General features: G+C 35.2%; 2 protein-coding genes across 4 annotated transcripts; one reads left to right on the top strand and one right to left on the bottom strand.

The window, feature by feature from the left end:
* Positions 1–2,017: 2,017 nt before the first annotated feature.
* On the bottom strand, positions 2,018–4,158 carry LOC106664213 (polyadenylate-binding protein 2-B). Its single transcript, XM_014389704.2, has one exon. It carries the CDS (start codon positions 3,926–3,928, stop codon positions 3,278–3,280), a length of 651 nt encoding a protein of 216 aa, XP_014245190.1. The 5' UTR covers positions 3,929–4,158; the 3' UTR covers positions 2,018–3,277.
* A 1,544-nt stretch (positions 4,159–5,702) lies between these two features.
* Positions 5,703–19,329, top strand: LOC106664211 (E3 ubiquitin-protein ligase Bre1). 3 transcript variants are annotated; one of them, XM_014389700.1, is made up of 15 exons: positions 5,703–5,855; positions 11,402–11,588; positions 11,645–11,836; positions 11,904–12,025; positions 12,086–12,313; positions 12,614–12,739; positions 12,826–13,257; positions 13,311–13,496; positions 13,561–13,760; positions 13,815–13,962; positions 14,023–14,136; positions 14,286–14,685; positions 14,750–14,844; positions 14,917–15,113; positions 19,012–19,329. In XM_014389700.1, the coding sequence occupies exons 1-15, from the start codon at positions 5,703–5,705 to the stop codon at positions 19,094–19,096; spliced, it is 2,865 nt and encodes a 954-aa protein (XP_014245186.1). In that variant the 3' UTR covers positions 19,097–19,329. The 3 variants fall into 3 exon arrangements, with proteins under 3 accessions (XP_014245186.1, XP_014245185.1, XP_024084961.1); XM_014389699.1 differs by having other exon boundaries at positions 13,543–13,760; positions 14,301–14,685; XM_024229193.1 differs by having other exon boundaries at positions 13,543–13,760.
* The last annotated feature ends 396 nt before the right edge of the window (positions 19,330–19,725 follow it).

The raw sequence follows: 19,725 nt of genomic DNA, 5'->3' as shown, positions 1-19,725 counted from the left end.
CCTTGTCCAAAGCTTAAACAGCCACTCCACCCAAATATCATAAGGCTAGTCCTCACCACCCAAGGGCACATATACAGCCTCATCATTAAGGATAACATCATTCCTGTCTGAACCATAATATGTGTACAGGATATACTACACTCGCATGTACCAAAGTACCAAAGACCATCAGTCAATACCTGAGTCAATTTACATGGAATCAAGTGTAGATATCATGAATCCGAGACAAAGTCAGAACCTAAGTAAGTCAAATTGAAAGTTGGTCAGGTAAGTCCACAGGTTCATCATCATAAGAGGGCCTCCAGCTTCAAGATCTACAACTCAGCTACAATGTTCCTCCCTTGCATGAAGACGCTGAGCAATAAAACCAATTGTGGGCGTCCTAAAACTAGACGTTTTTCCCAATGTAAGAATGATCTACTTTGAGCCACAATATTTAATTTGTCTTCAGTAACCTTTATTTTTACTTTCAAACTGAAGAACCACTGCACTCCACCTTTTAGATGCCATCATGGAAATTAATATATATATATATATATATATATATATATATTTTTTTTTTTCATATAAAACATCCCGAGTAGCAGTAGAAAGTTTGCAAACATTTGCGTATCTGGTAAACCAAAAACCTGCGCATTGAAAATGTCCAATGCGATTGTTTGGAGATGAAATCAGTGAGAAAAAGTATCTGTTTTTATTCTATATGAGGAATACAACCAAAATTGAATATTTATAAAGATTCCGAAACAGATTTCAAACAGAATGACTTTCCAACAACTCAAGCATTATTGAAACACTAAATTGATTCTAATATTTAAAAGAAAAATTACATTCACTTAAGTAATATTTTACAAATGTGCTATTATCAATAATAAAATAATTTCCACTTTTTTTTCTTGTTGTAACTGTGTTAAGCACTTCTATACATACAGGAATAAAAGAAATATCAATCCGCTAGAGGGTTAGTTTAAATTTGAAACATGTATTCGCCTAAATATTTTTTTAAAGCAATAAATATTTAGTCTCATAAATTATCTACTACCTCACAGTAAAAAAAGCAGTTTTTTAAATTCAATTAGTTCCTTACCACAATTAGTAAAATTTTTAAACAAAGCAATTTTATCGATATAATAAGTTTTTTTTTATAAAAGATGCTCAATTAATTGTTTCAAACAGAAAAAAATTCTAAGCCCTAATTTTATTTTGCCTTACATTTTACACATTGTAAAATAAGAAAATGTACATAAATTTTAATATATTGATATAATTTTTGCTTGTTGAGTACAGTAGAATAAAAATTGACCTTCTTATGAACAGAACTGATTAAAGGAACTTTTTATTTAGTAGACAAAACTGAAAATGTAAGTGAAAAAAAATGAACATAAAACAATAAAATAGAACCAAGAATGAATGCTGGAAAAATTTTATAATCAGCTGTTTTCAATTATATAAAAGAAAGAAAAAAGAAAAAGTTTCACCTTAAATCCAAAATAGTGTTAGGGTAAATTCTAGTAAATCCTTTCGTGCATTATGTCAGAGCTGAAAAGTGAAAAAAAAAAAAAAAACAGTGCCCATTGTATATCACCCATGGCACAACCATTACAAACAGAGAAAAAAACAACAAATTTCAAGTCAGCGTCTCTAATACAAAAAGGACAACATTCTAACTTAACTACAAATTCTAAAATGATAAGGTCATAAAGAATAAAATTACAGAGTGTGGGGTGGGGGCGTAGAACGGATAGCGGTAAGCCTAACATCGTCGCTCGTTCTCCGCAGCATGTGGAGAAGGGCCAGGGCATACCACCGCCTGTTCCACAGGCCATGCCGCTTTATAAAAACACACCTATTTTCAACCTTATCACAGACTAGGCACAGTTAAGTTAGAATATCGGTATTGACTCAATAGAATGCTGGCCTGATTTTTTTTAAAAAATGAAAATCGAGCGGTTAACCCCTGGAGGTTTTCATTTTTTTATTTTTCAAGTGGAGAGAAAATAAGACCCTTTTTTATTGTAAATATGATTTTTTTTTTTTTTATTATCTTTTTCATGTAATACATCAAAAACTGGTTCATTTCATTTATTGTAATTTTTTTAACAACGCTTTCTATTAAATTAAAAGTTCATCTCAAGGAATGTGTTGAAGTTCAACAAAATTTTGATGCAATTTTCTGAGGTTATTAAATAAAAATTGAAAACAAAAATCCTAAAATTTTAAGACTGGTTTAAAAAAAAATATATTTACATTTTTTCTTTCTCGCAAGTTGACAAAAATTTAAAAATGGATCCAAACTTACAACCAAAATACAGAATGAAGTTATTAATTACTTGTTTTTTTTTTTTACAGTCAAATGTAAAATTTAAAGAATTAAAATACAGTGCTGTACATTTAAAAAAATTTAATACATCAATTTTGCTAAGATATTCTGTACTTTTAAACTCTTTTGTTCTTAACACCGATGGTTTTTTAAAATATTTCTGACACCTTTACAGGGTTAAAATTGTAAACTAATAACCACCGATTAAAAACAAAAGAGGGTTTTTTTTCTTTTTACTTATCGTACGATGAACTGAGTCTATTTTATTGTGAGTGTCAGTATTGATACAATTTTGTCGTGCTCGAATAAAACCCGAAAAACCAATTACTCCCTAAGTTTTGTACTCTAGTATAAAATACAATATTTACATTTTCTCTCAAATGTAATTGAAAATTATTATTTTTTAAATAAATTCTGATTTCGTAGACCAAACGCCAGATTTTAAAAGATGTAAATCCAAAATGTGATATTTTTTCTTTTTTTATATAACCTGTCATGGTAGGGTAGTCGTTAAAAAATCGCCTCTCGCAAGGTGATATTTTGAGCCTGCTATAATTATTCATCTTAACAAAGATTATTGAAAAATAAAAAAAGTTTACATTTCTTTAAATCATTTTTTATTAATAATGACATTTTATTTGAGAGGGTTCAAGATCCTCGATGAAAGTAGCACTTTTAGTACACTCTTTTTTTGTAGTTGTTCTAACAATTGCTATTAAAAAAAAAATTTTCAACCTTTTTGTTAATATTTATTTTTTAAAAAAAGACAGGCAGTTGATAGTATTTGATGAAATGAAGGAAAAAGAAAAATGTTTTTGATCAGCTTTCCTGCGAACACAAAAAATCTGCGACGTAGACTCGAATCAAGATTCTACAACATGAAGGATTTGCAACATTCTAACTTAACTATACCTTTAATTAATGATAAGGTTGAAATTAAATGTATTATATTATAAATCAGTATGGCGCATAGAACGGACGGCGGTATGCTCTGGCGCTTCTCGACACCCGGTATCCGTAATAGGCCCCTCTTGCGAATCTGCTGCGTCCTCGGCCTCTGAACCCTCTGTTGGTGGTGCTGAGCCCGGGTCGGTTGGTCCTCTTGGGATTCACCTTGATCTGCCGTCCGCGGAAGAGGGATTCGTCCATGGCCATGGCCGTCTGGACGGAGTCCTTGTCGGCGAACTCGATGTAGGCGAACCCCTTGGGATGGCCGTTGAACTTGTTGCAGAGGATGGTGACCCGGACGATGGAGCCGCATCCGTGAAAGTGTGACTCGAGCTCCTCGGCGGTCGCTCCGTAGTCCACGTTGCCGACGTAGATGGACCGGTTGTCCACTTCGACCTTCTCGTCGTAGGAGAGGTTGAGCCCGGCGGCCCCGGTCGCGGGCGGGCTCCCGAGATTCATCTGTTTGTCCACCTCCGTCTGCATCTGCTTCAGCTTCTCCGCCTCCTCTTCCATCTCCCGGACCCGCGCCTTGATCGCCTCCAACTCCTGGTCGTCCACCTGGCCGCCGGCCGCCTCCGCGTCGCCGTTCTCACCGACCGCCTCTTCGCCGTTCTCCAACGCCTCCATCACGTCGGAACCCAGTTCGTCGTTGTCCGCCATCCCAACGGCTTTCACAACGTCTAAACTATATAAAAAAACGACTCACTTGTTCAACGTATAAAAGCGGCCGGAGTCTGCCGCGTGCACTACACTCGCAGAACCCTTCCGAGACTTTCACTTCCAACCCCCACGCAAAGCCCCTCGTACAATTCCGTGTGTACACACTAAATACGAGACCGGACTCTCGTCTCGAGTTGGGCTTTTACGCTAACTAGAAATAAAAGCTACGAAATCGCCAAGTGCGACAACCTTCTCCACGGCCGACCCACAGATCCTTTTTCATAGGATATCAAACAACAATCAAAAGATCAAACTTCAAATACCTCGAGACCTTTATTAAAACGATTTAATTCACGCTTAAAAAGGAATAAATTGAAAAATCCAATTTTCACCGATCCCGACAAACCGTACGAACATCCCTCTGAATCAAATAATTCCCACAAAATTGCTATCCTCGAATGTATTTCCACGGAAATTAACAAGATTCGACTTTTTAATTGTTTAATTTTCGACTCGGAATTTCGATCAAGTCGCTTTCTTTTTTTTCGGTTGGCAACGTTCTACGACGCGACTCGTGGATGCCCCGTGTTTTTTTTCTTCTTTTTTTGCCGGCTAATCCATTTTTATCGCACAAGCATTTTTCATTAAAAATTAATTAAATCGAAAAATGCTCTTACTTTTGTCAAAATAATCACAATTGGATGACAATTTTAATCAAATATCAAACTTCACACGAAACTATTTCAAAAAACCTTTTTTTTTTACCTCCACTCTGATGTTTTACACAAAATATCGAAACAAGTGCTTGAGTTCCTTTTTTTAAATATTTCCTACGATTGTTTTTGTCATAGTTTTTCTTTAATTACATTTTTGACATTGCAGTTTTCCAAATTCCTCCAATTTCCCGTATATATCAATTATACAACAAAATATTTATTTTTGTGATAAAACCTTTCATTAAAAAGTAATTGAGTCATCACAATTTACTCTTAAGTCAATTCTAAGTAGGGAATATTTTATGATACAGCAACAAGAAGGGCGGGGCTTTGGAGCCGTTTTCGGCCAAGGCTTATTAAGCGAAATATTTCAAAAAATTGTCATATCTCCCGGATAATTTTGAAAGATTTATAGTTTCTCGATTCGACTCGACGTCCTGGAAAGGCCTTTTTTTTTCTCGCTTTCACTCTGTCACTTTTGTAGGTTCATTTTCGTCAGGCCGTAGCCGGCTTTTGGCTTGGCACTTCGTAGCACGGAGTCAGAGACCTCTACGCTTCGCCGCTTCACCCCTTCTATCGGCAATGGCGCTCAAAAGGCATCCTTGTCGTACAGTTTTTCCCAGCTTGGGCCCTTCACGATCCAGTTAAAAAATTTTGCCTTTTTCCAACCGTTCGAAACGAAGCCGAAAAGAAAAAAAAGGTATAAATAACGAGCCGTTCTAGGGAGAAAATATTTCCAGTTTTACTCTACCCGTTTCTCTCACTTTTTTATTTATTTACCTTATTACCCACTTCAATTGTGCCGTTTTGAAACTTTTTAAATCCCCGACTCCTCAAATCCGAACAAAAAGGCCGTTAAAAATTATTTTAAAAAATCTGTATTTGTTTTCTATGCTGATCAGCTGAAGTAACCTTTCCAGTTTTTCCCCCCCGAGCAATGTTTGTTTGTTGTTAATGCTCTTTATTTGTTTATGTGAGTATGCTGATCCGTGACGCCTTCCCATAATAAAGATTTGCGTTTTGTCCGACCAGGTGTTTGTTGATGCGATAGGAGGAAAATGTCCAAGAGGCCAGCAGACGGAGAGAGCGGCAACGGTGGCCAGCCGCCACAGAAGAAGGTGCAGTTCGAGCCGGTCAGGATCGGACCCATCTCCACCCTCGAGGAGATGGACATCAAAGTCCTACAATTTCAAAATAAAAAACTAGCACAGGTAACAACGGCGGGGATGTTTCATCCGTGAGAATTAAAAATCAGTAATTTATCCATTGAAAACAGCCGTACAAATTCATGTCGGACCTGCATTGAGTCATCTATTGGGTCCGTCTTCACTCGCTAGTTTGTTGAACTGCTCAAATTTTGCATTTCCAGAAGATGGCACGATGCCGAAACGTGTTTGAGTAGTTCAAAAAACCTGTGAGTGGAGTCGGACCCAATGCCAAGTACAAGCTGAGTTCACCGACTCACAGACCCAGCAGAAATCCAACTAATTATTAAGAGAACTGTTAAACTCCACCTCTAAATTATCAGAAACTTAGTCTTAAAGACTAGATATCCTCAGTTTATCTGTCTACATAAATGCAAATTGCAAGAATAAAATACATTTGACTCTTGTTAATACAAACTCCTCAGCAGGTCAATTTGTTAAGACGAAAAAAATTCTGTGCATTTTTAATACATTCGATTATACAAAATATTTTTCATAGCGCGAAGAAAAAGCATACTATTAATCTAAATTGAGCCACTGCCCATCTTTATCATTTGCACCTTTTCTTCGTTATATTCCTCTGGTGCTTCTATGTAGTGATAATAACAATAACACTTTATTTGACAATTATTATAAATAATAAAATATACCCTTTGAAAAAAAAAAGTATTTACAGCAATGGAATATCCGTCTGCTAGGAGTCAAGATTACTGATAAAATATTGAAAAAAGATAATAAAATTGCCCATATAATAATATTCCCTGTGTTTTATAACATAATTAGAAAGAAGAAGAAAACAAAAACCAAAAAAATTAATTAATTTTAAACAAATATATGGTATATTGGAAGACCAATAATGGTTGGCAACTCCCCTCAAGACTATACAGTGCATAATGTAAATATGTAAATAACCTCAAATTACAAGATGTATTAATAAAGGTATAAGATTTATTTACCTTTTTGTCTTTTTTTACTACCTATTAATACATCTTTTAATTTGAGGTTATTTACATACAATTAATTAAGGTTTTCAGTTGAGATAAAAAGTCAATGGCATGAGCGGGATTCGAACCCATGATCTTCGGCTTGTTACGCCGCTGCTCTACCACTGGAGCCATTGTGACCCTGATCTACTCAGACACCAACCTCCCATCTCAACCACACCTTTTGAATTTTCCCTCCTTTTTGCCATTTTTCAAATGTCGTGTAATCAATTTGATTCTCGGCGACAAATGAAATGGCCCCGGAGAGCTTTAGTGAAGTATACTGTGATTGAGATGGGAGGTTGGTGTCCGAATGGATCGGGGTCACGATGGCTCAAGTGGTAGAGCAGCGGCGTATCAAGCCGAAGATCGTGGGTTCGAATCCCGCTCATGCCATTGACTTTTTTATCTCAACTGAAAACCTTAATTAATTGTAAGATATTAATTGGTCAAGCAGACCACGAAACTAGTGAAGTTATTTATATTATACACTGTATAGTCTTGAGGGAAGTCGCCAACCATTGTTGTTCTCCCAATATACCATTAATTAAGTTTTTCTTCCAATATATCAAATTTATTCTAATAAATCAAAAATTGAACTTTTGTACCAGCTCCTAGCAGGAAAACCAGGTGTGACGAGTAAATTTTATTAGCTGCAGGCTTGGCTCATTTAAAAATAGTAAATAGTTTGACTCGTCTTTCTTCCGAGAGCATAGCACTACCCAAATAAGAAGCACGCATCTCGGACAAAATGGTACATTTAGCCAAAAAGTGGACGTTGGTTTCCTTTTCCCTTGTATTGCGCAGAGGACACATTTCTGAATCCCTCTGGTAGCCTATCAAGGGGGTAGAATTAAGGAACGGAAGTTCTCCTTGGAGTTTGAAGAGCCAGCAGAGATCCATTAGTTTTAGTGTTCTTCCATGTTTCTCATTCGTCAAGCAGAACACATTGAAATTTCGGTCAAGCCTTTTGTACAAAAGAAACTTCTCTGTTGTCAGCGTTCGCTCCAAAAACCTCTTGTTATTGCTAGACCTTATATTGAAAAGAATGCACTGGAATTCTGCCATCCATTCAAAAATGTCTCGAGAGAATCGGAACGAAGGTTGATATCTATCTGGCAAGGAAACAAAAAATATTTTTATTTATTATCTGCTGAGCTGTAATTTTCGTATAACGGTGACCAGGAATTTTTAGGGTTTTGTATACATATTTAAAATGGGGCTTTAAGTGTGCAGAAATAAGGGATCAACACGAGTTTCTAAATATAGCATTATTTTGGAGTACAAGAAGGCAAACTTGATGAAGTACCTCAACGATTTTTCCAACCACTACTATTACATGTCTTTATTCTTTAATATATACAAAGTTTACAATCAGCAATATATCTTACAAAACAACAAAGAGTTCCTCATGTTTAAAACCATCTGAGGGAGTCTAGCACATAATCTTAAATAACTAAAATCTCTCTTCTGAGTATTTACAAGTAATTATAATTAGTATTTACAAAAAGAATATATTCTTTCTTCAAAAATTTCAGTAATGTAATAATATAACAATTCAATAATAATAGCTGAAATATAAATGCAAATATATACATCACTTATTTATGAGTACCTATAATACACATAACTCAATCAATAAAATAAACTAAAATAAAGTAAATGGGAATAATAAAAGTGAAAGCAAATAATAATGAAGTACATTATATACTACAAGAGATAATAGTTAAAACAAATAATAAATGTTATGATACAATATTTAAGTCGAGGATGAGCTTTTCACTATTCAGGGGAATCCACCAAGAGAAGCCGCTTCCCCCCTCACCAGGTGCCTCTGATCCTGGCCTCTTTGCAGAAATCAGCCAACACAGTCCAATCCTTGCCATTAATATATTCTAGCAGGATCTCATTAGACAGAGCTTCTTTGCCAAAATATTGTTTCCTGACAGTGGCCAGTACAGGGCAAGTTACCAAGAAATAGAACAAACCCTCTCACTCTGTACCACTACAAAGAAGTTTATCAATTAATCCTGCTAAACTAGAATTGATAATGTTTAGCAGGAGAAGAACATTAGGTAATTTTAAAAACCCAAAATTTCAGGGCATAGAATTAAAGTTAGTGGATTCCATCAAATTCCTTGGTGTGACACTTGACAGGAAATTTATTTAGAAATCGTGAGATGCGGTCTGGTGTGATGTAGGTTTCAGAAAAACATTTTCTTTATCGTGCCAACGTTTCGATCTTTATTGAGATCATNTTCTAAATAAATATCGATTAACGGTCACTAATCACCACACATCTTGTCAGGAAATTTGATTGGAAAGATCATATTAATAACATATACAGGAAAGGCACTATATCAATGGTACAATGTAGGAGAATTGTCGGTAAAACATGGGGCATCAAACCATGGGTGGCCAAATGGCTATATACTGCAACTATTCTACCTAGATTCTTTTTCGCAGCTTTAGTACGGTGGAAAGGTCTAGAAAACAAAGGGAATAGTAATAAATTAAGGTCATTTCAAAGACTAGGTTGTTTGATGATGGCAGGAGCATTTTCAACTACACCCACCCTAGCACTTGAAATCAAAACCAATACTACACCTCTTCACATTGAGGTTAAGGTCAGAGCACTAATCAGCTGCTACAGATTAATTAGCGAGGGCAGCTGGAATCATAAGTGCAATAACATAGGTCACTCGAAAATCTCACAACTATTGAGTAAGGTTAACGGTCAATTACTAAGCGTTAGTTATAAAAAGATTAAAACCCCTTCGGGGAAAAAGCGCTTTCAGGTAGTCACCCCTTGTGATTATAATTATAGTCTGGATGATGACCATCGCAACATAGACTGCTACACAGATGGATCAATTATCAAAGTAAGAGGGAGTGGTGCAGGAATCTACATACTAAAATTAGGAATCAGCATCTCCTCCCCTCTTGGCAATAACACCTCCGTTTTTCAGGCGGAAATCTGGGCCATCAATGTGTGTTGTAGAACACTTATGGAAAATAAAATTAAGGGAAAAGATATTAGAATTTTTTCTGTCAGTAAGGCTAGTCTTAGGTCATTAAAAAAGATTTGTCAACCTCACGACTGGTGGAGGAAACTATAGATCTTATCAATAGGATCTCTTTCAGTTTTGAGAATAAGGTGACCCTTATTTGGATACCAGCACATAAAGGACACCATGGCAATGAAAAGGCGGATGGCCTGGTCAAAGAAGGTTCTAATACTGCGTTTGTTGGACCACAACCGGTATTACCTCACTCTATGAGCACAGCGAAAGAGAGTATCAATAGCTGGGGCATGAAACAATTCCTTAGGGAGTGGAATTTATCCCCCGGACACAGACAATCGAAAGAGTTTGTTAAGGCAATCAAACCAGCAGAATCGAAATGGCTATTCTCTATCTCAAGGAAGGGAATTAGGAGGCTGATAGGTATTCTGACGGGCCACTGCCCACTGAGAAGACACCTCTTCGTAATGGGTATCCTACCAGATCCCTTTTGCCGCTTCTGCGAAATAAAAGAAGAAACTGCAAGGAACTACCTCGCAGAGTGTGATAGGTATGCTAGGTCTAGATTTGAAATCTTTGAAGGAGAGGACATCACCAAATCACTCCCCAAGATTAAATGGTCCAAAATCTTGGGGTTTGTGAACAGGTCCAAGAGGTTTATGCCGACCAAGTCCCGGACCTTTTAGGGATGGGGTACGAGTCTACCCAAGCATTTAACCCCTCGGGTCTTGGTCGCCCACACTGCATAATATACCACTACAAAGTTCACAGTTAATGTCCTGCTGTTTGAAGTTTTTTGAATAAGTTCTCAGCACTAGTCACAGAAAATTATTTAAATAAGAACACCAGGCACTAGGCCACATTGAAACAAAAAATGTGGTTTGACACCCCCCCTCATTCATAAACCCAACAAGTAGGTAGGGCACAGGTACGAAAATAAGACATTCCCAATGAGACGAAGATATTGTGGCCAAATGGTTTTTGAAAAATGTGTTGCAATTTTTCCAAAACTTTAAAAGGAGACCAGGTTTTGAAAAGGGAGAAACAAGTGGTTCGATGATGGCAGGAAAGTAAGGGTGTGGGTGGCATCAACTACCGAGATGTCTGCTACCCTACAACCTCAGCTCATTTGATGCCATGGGTGTCCAACTAGAGCCATTTAAATTTAAATTAAAAAATAAGAAAAAAACAATAACTCTTCATGAGTACGGGGGATCCTTCAAGCCCAAACAAGATAACTTGTCACCAAAAATGTTAATCCACACCCTGTACTTACTGAACAAATTCAGAGAAAAAAAAGCACCTGCTTAGCCATGAATGCCAGATCCCACTTCACTCCAAATCTACATATATATATACAATTAAGCACTTAAGATAACTAAGCATCACATTCAATTAAACGTTTTTGCTTTAAATTAAGACCAGATTACAGGTTCACCACTCTGCAGACTACTCAGAGAAATCTCACAATTGTGTTTTTTCCCCATCATCTTTATCAAATTAGAGTTAATCAATATGAAAGAGTTAATATTTATTTTTTTGTTAGAGGTTAGAACAAAGGCATCGAGTTGAAGCAGAACTCAGGCAGAGGATTGAGCAGTTGGAAAAACGCCAGACTCAGGATGATGCAGTGCTCAATGTTGTAAACCGGTACTGGAACCAGTTGAATGAGGACATCAGAGTCTTACTCCAGAGATTTGATGCTGAAACGGCTGATGAATCAGAAAATAAAAGTAAGTTTTGAATTACTATTTTAATCGATTTGGAATAAATTGTGCGATTTGATTAGACGAAAGCGAAGCAACGACTTCGTTTCTTTTACAACTGTCGACTTGGGATAAGGAAGAGCTTGACGACAAACTCGCCAACCGAGTGCAAGTCTCAAAAAGGGCTGTAGCGAAAGTAATCCAAGCGTTTGATAGGCTTATGCAGAGAAATGAAAAAATCACGCTGGCTCTCAAAGGGGAACTCGAAAGTGGAGGTGATACAATTTTTCCTAAGCATTCAGGCTTTTCTTAGACATAAGACTTATATTTATGCATTTTTAGATGAGGCCCCAGTTATGGATGAAGTTATCCGCCAGGCGAATATCGAGATCCAAGCAGAGAATCGTAATTTGCAAGCGCTTAACACGTCTCTCCATAAAAAATATCATACCATTTCCCTTAAAGTATGTATTACCAAAATTAAGAAAAAAACATGTGTCGACTTCAATTTGTGTAATATTTAGATGGCAGAGTTGCAAGATACTGTGGCAGGACGGGAAACGGAAGCTGCTGAACTTAGAAACCAGATAGATGACCAGCAATATGAATTGAACAAAATCCAAGCTCGAAATGACAAATTAGAGCATCACCTTGCAGAGGCGATTGAAAAACTAAAGAACTACCAGCAAATACAAGGTGAAGAAAAAGGAATAACAAAGCCTTCTCCTGTTTCTAACGTTTCTCAGAGAAAGGTAACTATTTTAATACACCCGTTCTTCAATTTACGTGAATATCCGTCCCACGTGGATTTAAGTTATGCGAATAAAAATTCTGTAAATTGAGCCTGAGTTCTTTATCCGCCACATGTATACTGACTGTATAAAAAAGTTGTCAGTTTTAAAACTTACAGGAAAATATGTATCTGGCCTTGTAAATAAATTTCACATAAAACGAATACTTGCATAAAAAAGTGTCATGTAAATTGAGGGACGGGTGTGTATAGTTTGTAATTATCACTAGATACTTTTTCCTGACAGAAACTTGTTTATTAGGTGGAGGAACTTCAAAAGGAATTAGAGGAAACTAGGGAATTGGCGAATAACCGTTTGACCGAGTTAGACCGACTTCATCAACAGCATAGGGAAACCTTAAAAGAAGTGGAAAAACTAAAGATGGATGTATGTTATTTGGTTTTCTAAAAGTTAATTTTCTTCCTAAAATTATGTACGTGTAATGTTAATTTTTTTATGTCGATTAAATATAGATCCGCCAATTGCCAGAAAGTGTTATTGTGGAAACGACCGAATACAAGTGTCTCCAATCTCAATTTTCAGTTTTGTACAATGAATCGATGCAGCTTAAAACCCAGCTGGATGAAGTTAGACACCAACTTGCGACTTCTAAAAACGCCCATCTGAGACAAATTGAGATGATGGAAAGTGAGGAGTTGATGGGTCAGAAAAAACTGAGGACGGAGGTAATTCAACTCGAAGACCACCTGGCCCAGGTCAGAAAGGAGTACGAGATGCTCAGGATTGAATTCGAGCAGAACTACGCCGCCAATGAACAGACCGGCCCGATCAACAGGGAGATGAGGCATTTGATAACATCCCTGCAAAACCATAATCAACAGCTCAAAGGGGAGGTGCATCGGTACAAAAGAAAATACAAAGACTCAAATGCAGAAATACCTAAAGTAAGTAGGCTTATGCTCAAACCTGAACTCGGTAAAAAATTCCTGGTTTATAGTTCAAGAAAGAAATTGAGGATCTTCAAAATAAGCTAAACAGTAATCCTGGTGTGATTCAAGAAGGAAAAGAAGGAATCGTCGAGTGTAAAGAAGAAGAAGGAAGTCATAATGGCGAAGGATTGAAGATCAAGGAAGAACCCACCACCATAAAAAAAGAAGTCTCCGAAGATGAAGTCGATGCCACTGTAAGTTAATTAGAATTCATGGATTTATTAAAACTTGAAAGTTTAGAATTGCCATACCCCCCAGGTGGATGAGAATAGCGACAAGGATAAATCAGGAAGCTCGCCAATTGTAAAGAAAGAGGGTACTGTTGCTGCACCGGGTGGTGCTGTCATTAAAAAAGAAGTAAAGAAGGAAACTGGTGTACATAGAGAACCTGCACATCGCGCCAAGGAAGTCAAACCTGCAGAATCTGAACTTGTTCGTGATCTCAAAGCGCAACTAAAGTATGTCAGGAAATTGTCGAAAATTATCAAATTTTAATTTTAAATTGATTACAGGAAGACTGTGAATGAACAAAAAGAGATGAAACTTCTCTTGGATATGTACAAAGGAGTAAGCAAGGAGCAGAGGGACAAGGTGCAACTCATGGCCGCAGAGAAGAAGCTACGCGCCGAGGTTGAAGACTTGCGACAACAGTTGAAAAAGGTGACATAAAACTTGTTGTTTCCTAGCCTGAAATTATATTCAAACTGCTCGTCACTTCAGGAAAGTAAGAGAGAAGAACGTAAAAAGATGGCAGATGAAGATGCACTCAGAAAAATCAAGCATCTCGAGGAACAGGCCTACCAACTCCAGAAGCAGGTCTCGACTCACAAGCAGGCAAGAAAACTATTCATTCTTGTTATTCATATAGTCTGTTATTAAATATAAGATAGTTTAAATTGGAAAGTGATTCTGTTGGAACATACTTAAAAATGTATGATCAGACTTACTGGACTGTCGGTCAGTAGTGGCAACACCTATTCTAGGGGCTGTGTTGGCAGGAGGAGGAGGCGCTCTTAAACGAGATGGAGGTGACCGGCCAGGCATTCGAGGATATGCAAGAGCAGAACTCAAGGCTGATTCAACAACTTCGAGAGAAGGATGATGCCAACTTTAAACTGATGTCGGAGAGAATAAAATCTAACCAGTTGCATAAGCTGTCTCGTGAGGAAAAGGAAGCTCTCAAAGAACAAGTAACGACGTTATCAACACAAGTAGATGCAACTAACCTCGTGGTGAGAAAACTCGAAGAAAAAGAGAGGATATTGCAGAATTCTCTTGCAACAGTTGAAAAAGAACTTGCTGTTCGGCAACAAGCGATGGAAATGCATAAACGAAAAGCGATCGAAAGTGCACAGTCAGCTGCCGATTTAAAACTCCATCTTGGTAATTTTTTAAAAATAAAATATTTAAAAAAAGAAACAAGTACAATAAAAATGTTTTGCTACAGAAAAATACCATGCGCAAATGAAAGAGGCACAACAAGTTGTAGCGGAGAAAACGAGTTCATTAGAAGCAGAGGCGTATAAAACCAAAAGACTCCAGGTTCGTTCATTAATTTTTAAAAAATTCACAATTCTTATTTTATTATACAATTATTATTATTTATAATTACAGGAGGAAATAGCGCAATTGAGGAGGAAGACTGAGAGGATGAAGAAGATCGAACTGGCCGGAACGCTGGATGAAGTCATGATGGAGGAGATCAGGGAGTACAAGGAAACACTCACATGTCCTTCTTGCAAAGTCAAAAGAAAGGATGCTGTCTTATCGAAATGTTTCCACGTCTTTTGCTACGACTGTCTAAAAACTAGGTATTTCAGTTTTAATTTCATTTCTACTTCATCATAATTTAGAAAAATTTCTAGGTTTATCTCATCGATAAAAGAATGTATTTTAGAAAAAAAATTATGTTTATCTCGTTGATAAAAGAATGGATTTTTAGGTTTACCTCGTCGATAAAAGAAGGTATTTTTAAAAAATTTCTAGGTTTATCTGGTTGATAAAAGAAGGTATTTTAAAAAATTTCTAGGTTTATCTTGTCAATAAAAGAAAGTATTTTAGAAAAATCTAGGCTTATCTCATTGATAAAAGAATGTATTTTTAGGTTTACCTCGTCGATAAAGGATGGTATTTTTTAAAAATTTCTAGGTTTATCTGGTCGATAAAAGAATGTATTTTTAGGTTTACCTCGTCGATATAGGATGGTATTTTTTAAAAATTTCTAGGTTTATCTGGTCGATAAAAGAAGGTATTTTTAAAAAAATATCTAGGTTTATCTTGTCAAAAAAAGAACGTATTTTAGAAAAAAATTTAGGTTTATCTCGTTGATAAAACGTATTTTTAGGTTTATCTTCTCAAAAAAAAGAACGTATTATAGAAAAAATTTAGGTTTATCTCGTTGATAAAAACGTATTTTTAGGTTTACCTCGTCGATAAAAGAAGGTTTATCTCGTTGATAAAACGTATTTTTAGGTTTATCTTCTCAAAAAAAAGAACGTATTATAGAAAAAATTTAGGTTTATCTCGTTGATAAAAACGTATTTTTAGGTTTACCTCGTCGATAAAAGAAGGTATTTTTTAAAAATTTCTAGGTTTATCTTGTCAATAAAAGAATGTATTTTTTAGGTTTACCTCGTCGATAAAAGAAGGTATTTTAAAAAATTTAGGTTTATCTCGTTGATAAAAACGTATTTTTAGGGTTACCTCATCGATAAAAGAAGGTATTTTTAAAAAATTTCTAGGTTTATCTTGTCAATAAAAGAATGTATTTTAGAAAAAATTTAGGTTTATCTTGTTGATAAAAACGTATTTTTAGGTTTACTTAAACTTACCTTATAAAAGAATGTATTTTAAAAAAATTTCTAGGTTAATCTCGTCAATAAAAGAATGTATTTTTAGGTTTACTTTGTCGATAAAAGAAGGTATTTCAGAAAAATTTCAAGGTTAATCTCGTCGATAAAAGAACTTATTTTAGAAAAATTTCTATGTTTGTCTATTCATTAAAAGAATGTATTTTAGAAAAATTTCAAGGTTAATCTCGTTGATAAAAGAACTTATTTTAGAAAAATTTCTAGGTTTATCTTGTCAATAAAAGAACTTTTTTAGATCCACTTTGTCGATAAAAGAAGGTATTTTAAAAAAGTTTCTAGATAAACTTAGAGCGGGATTCAAACCCATGACCTTCGGCTCAATATCCTGCTGCTGAGAAATCATGATTTCCGTGCTCAAGTGGTCGAGCAGCAGCATATTGAGCCCGTAGATCGTGGGTTCGAATCCCACTCTAACTTTTTCATCTCAATCAAGACCTTAGATATAAAGAATAATTAATTGAAATAATTAATATGGTCAATTATGACTGCTAAACATATATGGGTTATTACCATTATTGCACAAGTACATAGGGTACAAAGTTACTACAGCGACTTCCCCCCCCCCATAGATATATTAACAAAATTTATAGTAAACAAATGGTATACATAAAAGTCAATGTAATGGTAATAAGTATGGGGAAGCTCAGTAGGCTCTACTACTTTTGGGCAATCTCCCACGTGTTTAGAACAAGCCCTTTGATCAGCCTAAGCTGCAAGCTGGGAATGCTGCCACCAGAATTTCAGAGAAAGTAGCTTGGCTCTCATCCATATGGTTGGGTTCCTGACCAAAAGGGACCACTTTCAGATGCAATCCTCAATTGACCATACAGCTGAATATAATTTGTAATTATTATGGGAACCGATAAAAAAAAATACAAATAAAATGGCCAAGGGTACTGTCTATAGGAGAACAACATTTTTACAATATAGAACACTAACAGAAATGATGAATGGTGGAGTGAGTGCGGTGTTCAATCCTTATTTAAAAAAAGATAATGATGTTTTCTTATATTTCGAAATATAAGAAAACATTGTTACTCTAATCATGGGAAATATCAACGGACATGCCAGCACTGCCAATCGGGGAGGAGGTATGTTCTACAGACAGATTGCTGAGGAACACGGAACACAATTAATGTCAAGTTTTAAGAAATGGTCTTCACTAAATAATAAGTTATTAAACGCCCAGCTCAACAAAGAATTCTTGATAAAATGTAGAAGAAACAATGTTTTTTCCTAATTATCTTAATAACGTGTTAAAAGTGGACAAAGATATTTTACCGGTGAGCACAGCTACTTACATCAAAAAACTAGAAACTCTAAAAAGAAAATCTTGAACCTGGATATAAGCTTATTCCCAGGTTAAAGGATTTGAAAGAGACATAGCTACCAAACAAAACAAACTATATGGAAAGATTCCCCCCAATATCATTATAGAATTTAGGAGAAAACAGAGAGAATTCGTTGACAGGGAAAAGAAGAAATGAAAATTAAAACTGAATAAAAAACTAGATAATCTATAAATGAAAGAAACAAGAATTTCTAGGGAGCCCAATGAACTTCAACAGGATTGGATCAAAAACCTATTATCCCACCTTCAAGAAGGAAAAATCATAAGTTAAAAAAGATAGTTCCTACTCACAGTGTCGTTTTCCAACATCCGGATTTCAAGCCCTTAAGCTCATCATCATCAGTTGAAGGATTTCTAAAACCACGTCTCTCAACAAATTGCAAAGGTGAACCCGTCGATACCCCTGCCAACGCGACGTTCCAATGAGATGCTGGTTTTTTAATGGCGCTCAATTTGAACGTGCAAAAAGTGGGAATTATAACACAAGTAAATATTATAATGGTAAATACTGTAAGAAATTAATTAAAAATTAGTGATTAAAGATAAAAAATTAGAATAATACCTCAATGTTATTAAATTATTATAAAAATAATAACAATTAAAATAATTAATTTAATTATTTAGATGTTTGATATTATTTATGTACATATTTAAAATGGGAGGTCGATCAAAAAGTATTATATTATTAATGCATCTATCTCCATGTTCAATTTTACATTTTTTAATTTCAAATTTCTCAAACCAATCTAGTTCTCTTCCTTTGTTGAAACTATGTAACACTGTTGTATTTAAATTTGAATTGAAATTATGTTTTGTTTCTTTTAGATGGTCCTTAAATTCCGAAAATTTGTTCGATTTAGACAAGTGTTCTTGAACTCTCGTTTTTATTTTTCTACCGCTTTGTCCTATATATGTAATATCGTAATCATTACAATTAAGTTGGTAAACTCCGCTTTTTGCCAAGTAGTCTACCTTGTCTTTAGGATGATCCGCTGGTATCATAGTGTGTGTAGTTGTGGGTTTTCTATATACATCTATTTCTATTAGGTTGTTTATTATGCACAATTTTAGGTCTAAAAAGTTTAAACAACCATCTTTGTTAATTTCCAATGTAAAATTTATATTACAGTGTAGAGAATTAATTAATTGGAGGAATTCTTTGAGATTCCCAACATTATTTCAGCATATTACTGAATAAAAATCACACTTCTCAAAAAAAAAAATAATAATAATAATGTACAAACGAATGCAATTGAGGGGTGCACAGTAGTATTCATGCTACTAAAATCAGTCAATAGAATCACCTGGGTGTGCACACTGACATAAGACTTATTGCTATATAAGCAACAGACTAAAAGTTAGTATGTGACAGGTCAATCAAGCACATGTATGCAGGCTGAAGTTTTAGTTTTATTATTTAAAAAAAATTATATTTAGATCAAATTACTTACTGAACCTAAATACCGATTATATAATTTTTCTTTTCAGGTATGAGACGAGGCAGAGGAAATGTCCCAAATGTAATGCCGCCTTTGGGGCAAATGACTACCACAGGCTTTACCTTGGCTCTTAGTAAAGTACTTGTGAAAAATGTTTTATTCCAACAAAATATTGTTATTTTATTTTGTTTATGTAGTATAATGGTTTCTTTTGTTATAAGTTTTAATTTAATAGTAATACATTGTATAATAGCTTCTGCAATGTCCGTTTTTGTATTAGAATTGTCATGTTCTTCAGAAAGGTCATTGTGAAAATTATTATATAAATTTTTTTTTCTCCAATCCAAGAGTCCTATTCCAATTTTAAAGTTTAGGGTTGCTAAAAGTTGATAATTCCCAAAAGAACAGACTGACCGTTTTGAACTTTTTAGTTTTTGTGTTTCGCTCGGTACATTTTTATATAATCAGTCCAAATCGATTTGGCCCTTTGTTTTTTCTTTTTTTATTTCAACGTTCGAAACGCATAAACTATAAAGAGTATCATTAGAAAACAAAACATACTTTTGGTTATCTTGAAAAGCTTTACAAGTGGTAAATTATTACATGTAAAAATTTAATTAAACCTTATGTAATTTTTAGTTGAATTCAAATTTGTTTAAAAATGTGACTAATTATTTTTTTATTATTATTTCCTATGTGGTGAAATGACTTTTTTCAAACTTATTTATTGTAAAACTTTTGTAGAGAATTTATTGTAATTTAT

This window comes from Cimex lectularius, unplaced genomic scaffold, assembly GCF_000648675.2.
Source record: "Cimex lectularius strain Harlan isolate CLEC.00 unplaced genomic scaffold, Clec_2.1 scaffold98, whole genome shotgun sequence".
NCBI lineage: Eukaryota > Metazoa > Arthropoda > Insecta > Hemiptera > Cimicidae > Cimex > Cimex lectularius.
Note: the sequence above shows the minus strand (reverse complement) of the source record. Positions and strands in the feature narration are given on the sequence as shown.

What these genes read in the sequence shown, in the direction of transcription:
- LOC106664213 (XM_014389704.2), bottom strand. Translation starts at nt 3,928, where the DNA reads ATGGCGGACAACGACGAACTGGGTTCCGACGTGATGGAGGCGTTGGAG.
- LOC106664211 (XM_024229193.1), top strand. Translation starts at nt 5,703, where the DNA reads ATGTCCAAGAGGCCAGCAGACGGAGAGAGCGGCAACGGTGGCCAGCCG. An exon ending in TGATGAATCAGAAAATAAAA is followed by an intron (nt 11,589 to 11,644) that starts GTAAGTTTTGAA and finishes CGATTTGATTAG; the next exon opens with ACGAAAGCGAAGCAACGACT. An exon ending in GATCTCAAAGCGCAACTAAA is followed by an intron (nt 13,761 to 13,814) that starts GTATGTCAGGAA and finishes AATTGATTACAG; the next exon opens with GAAGACTGTGAATGAACAAA.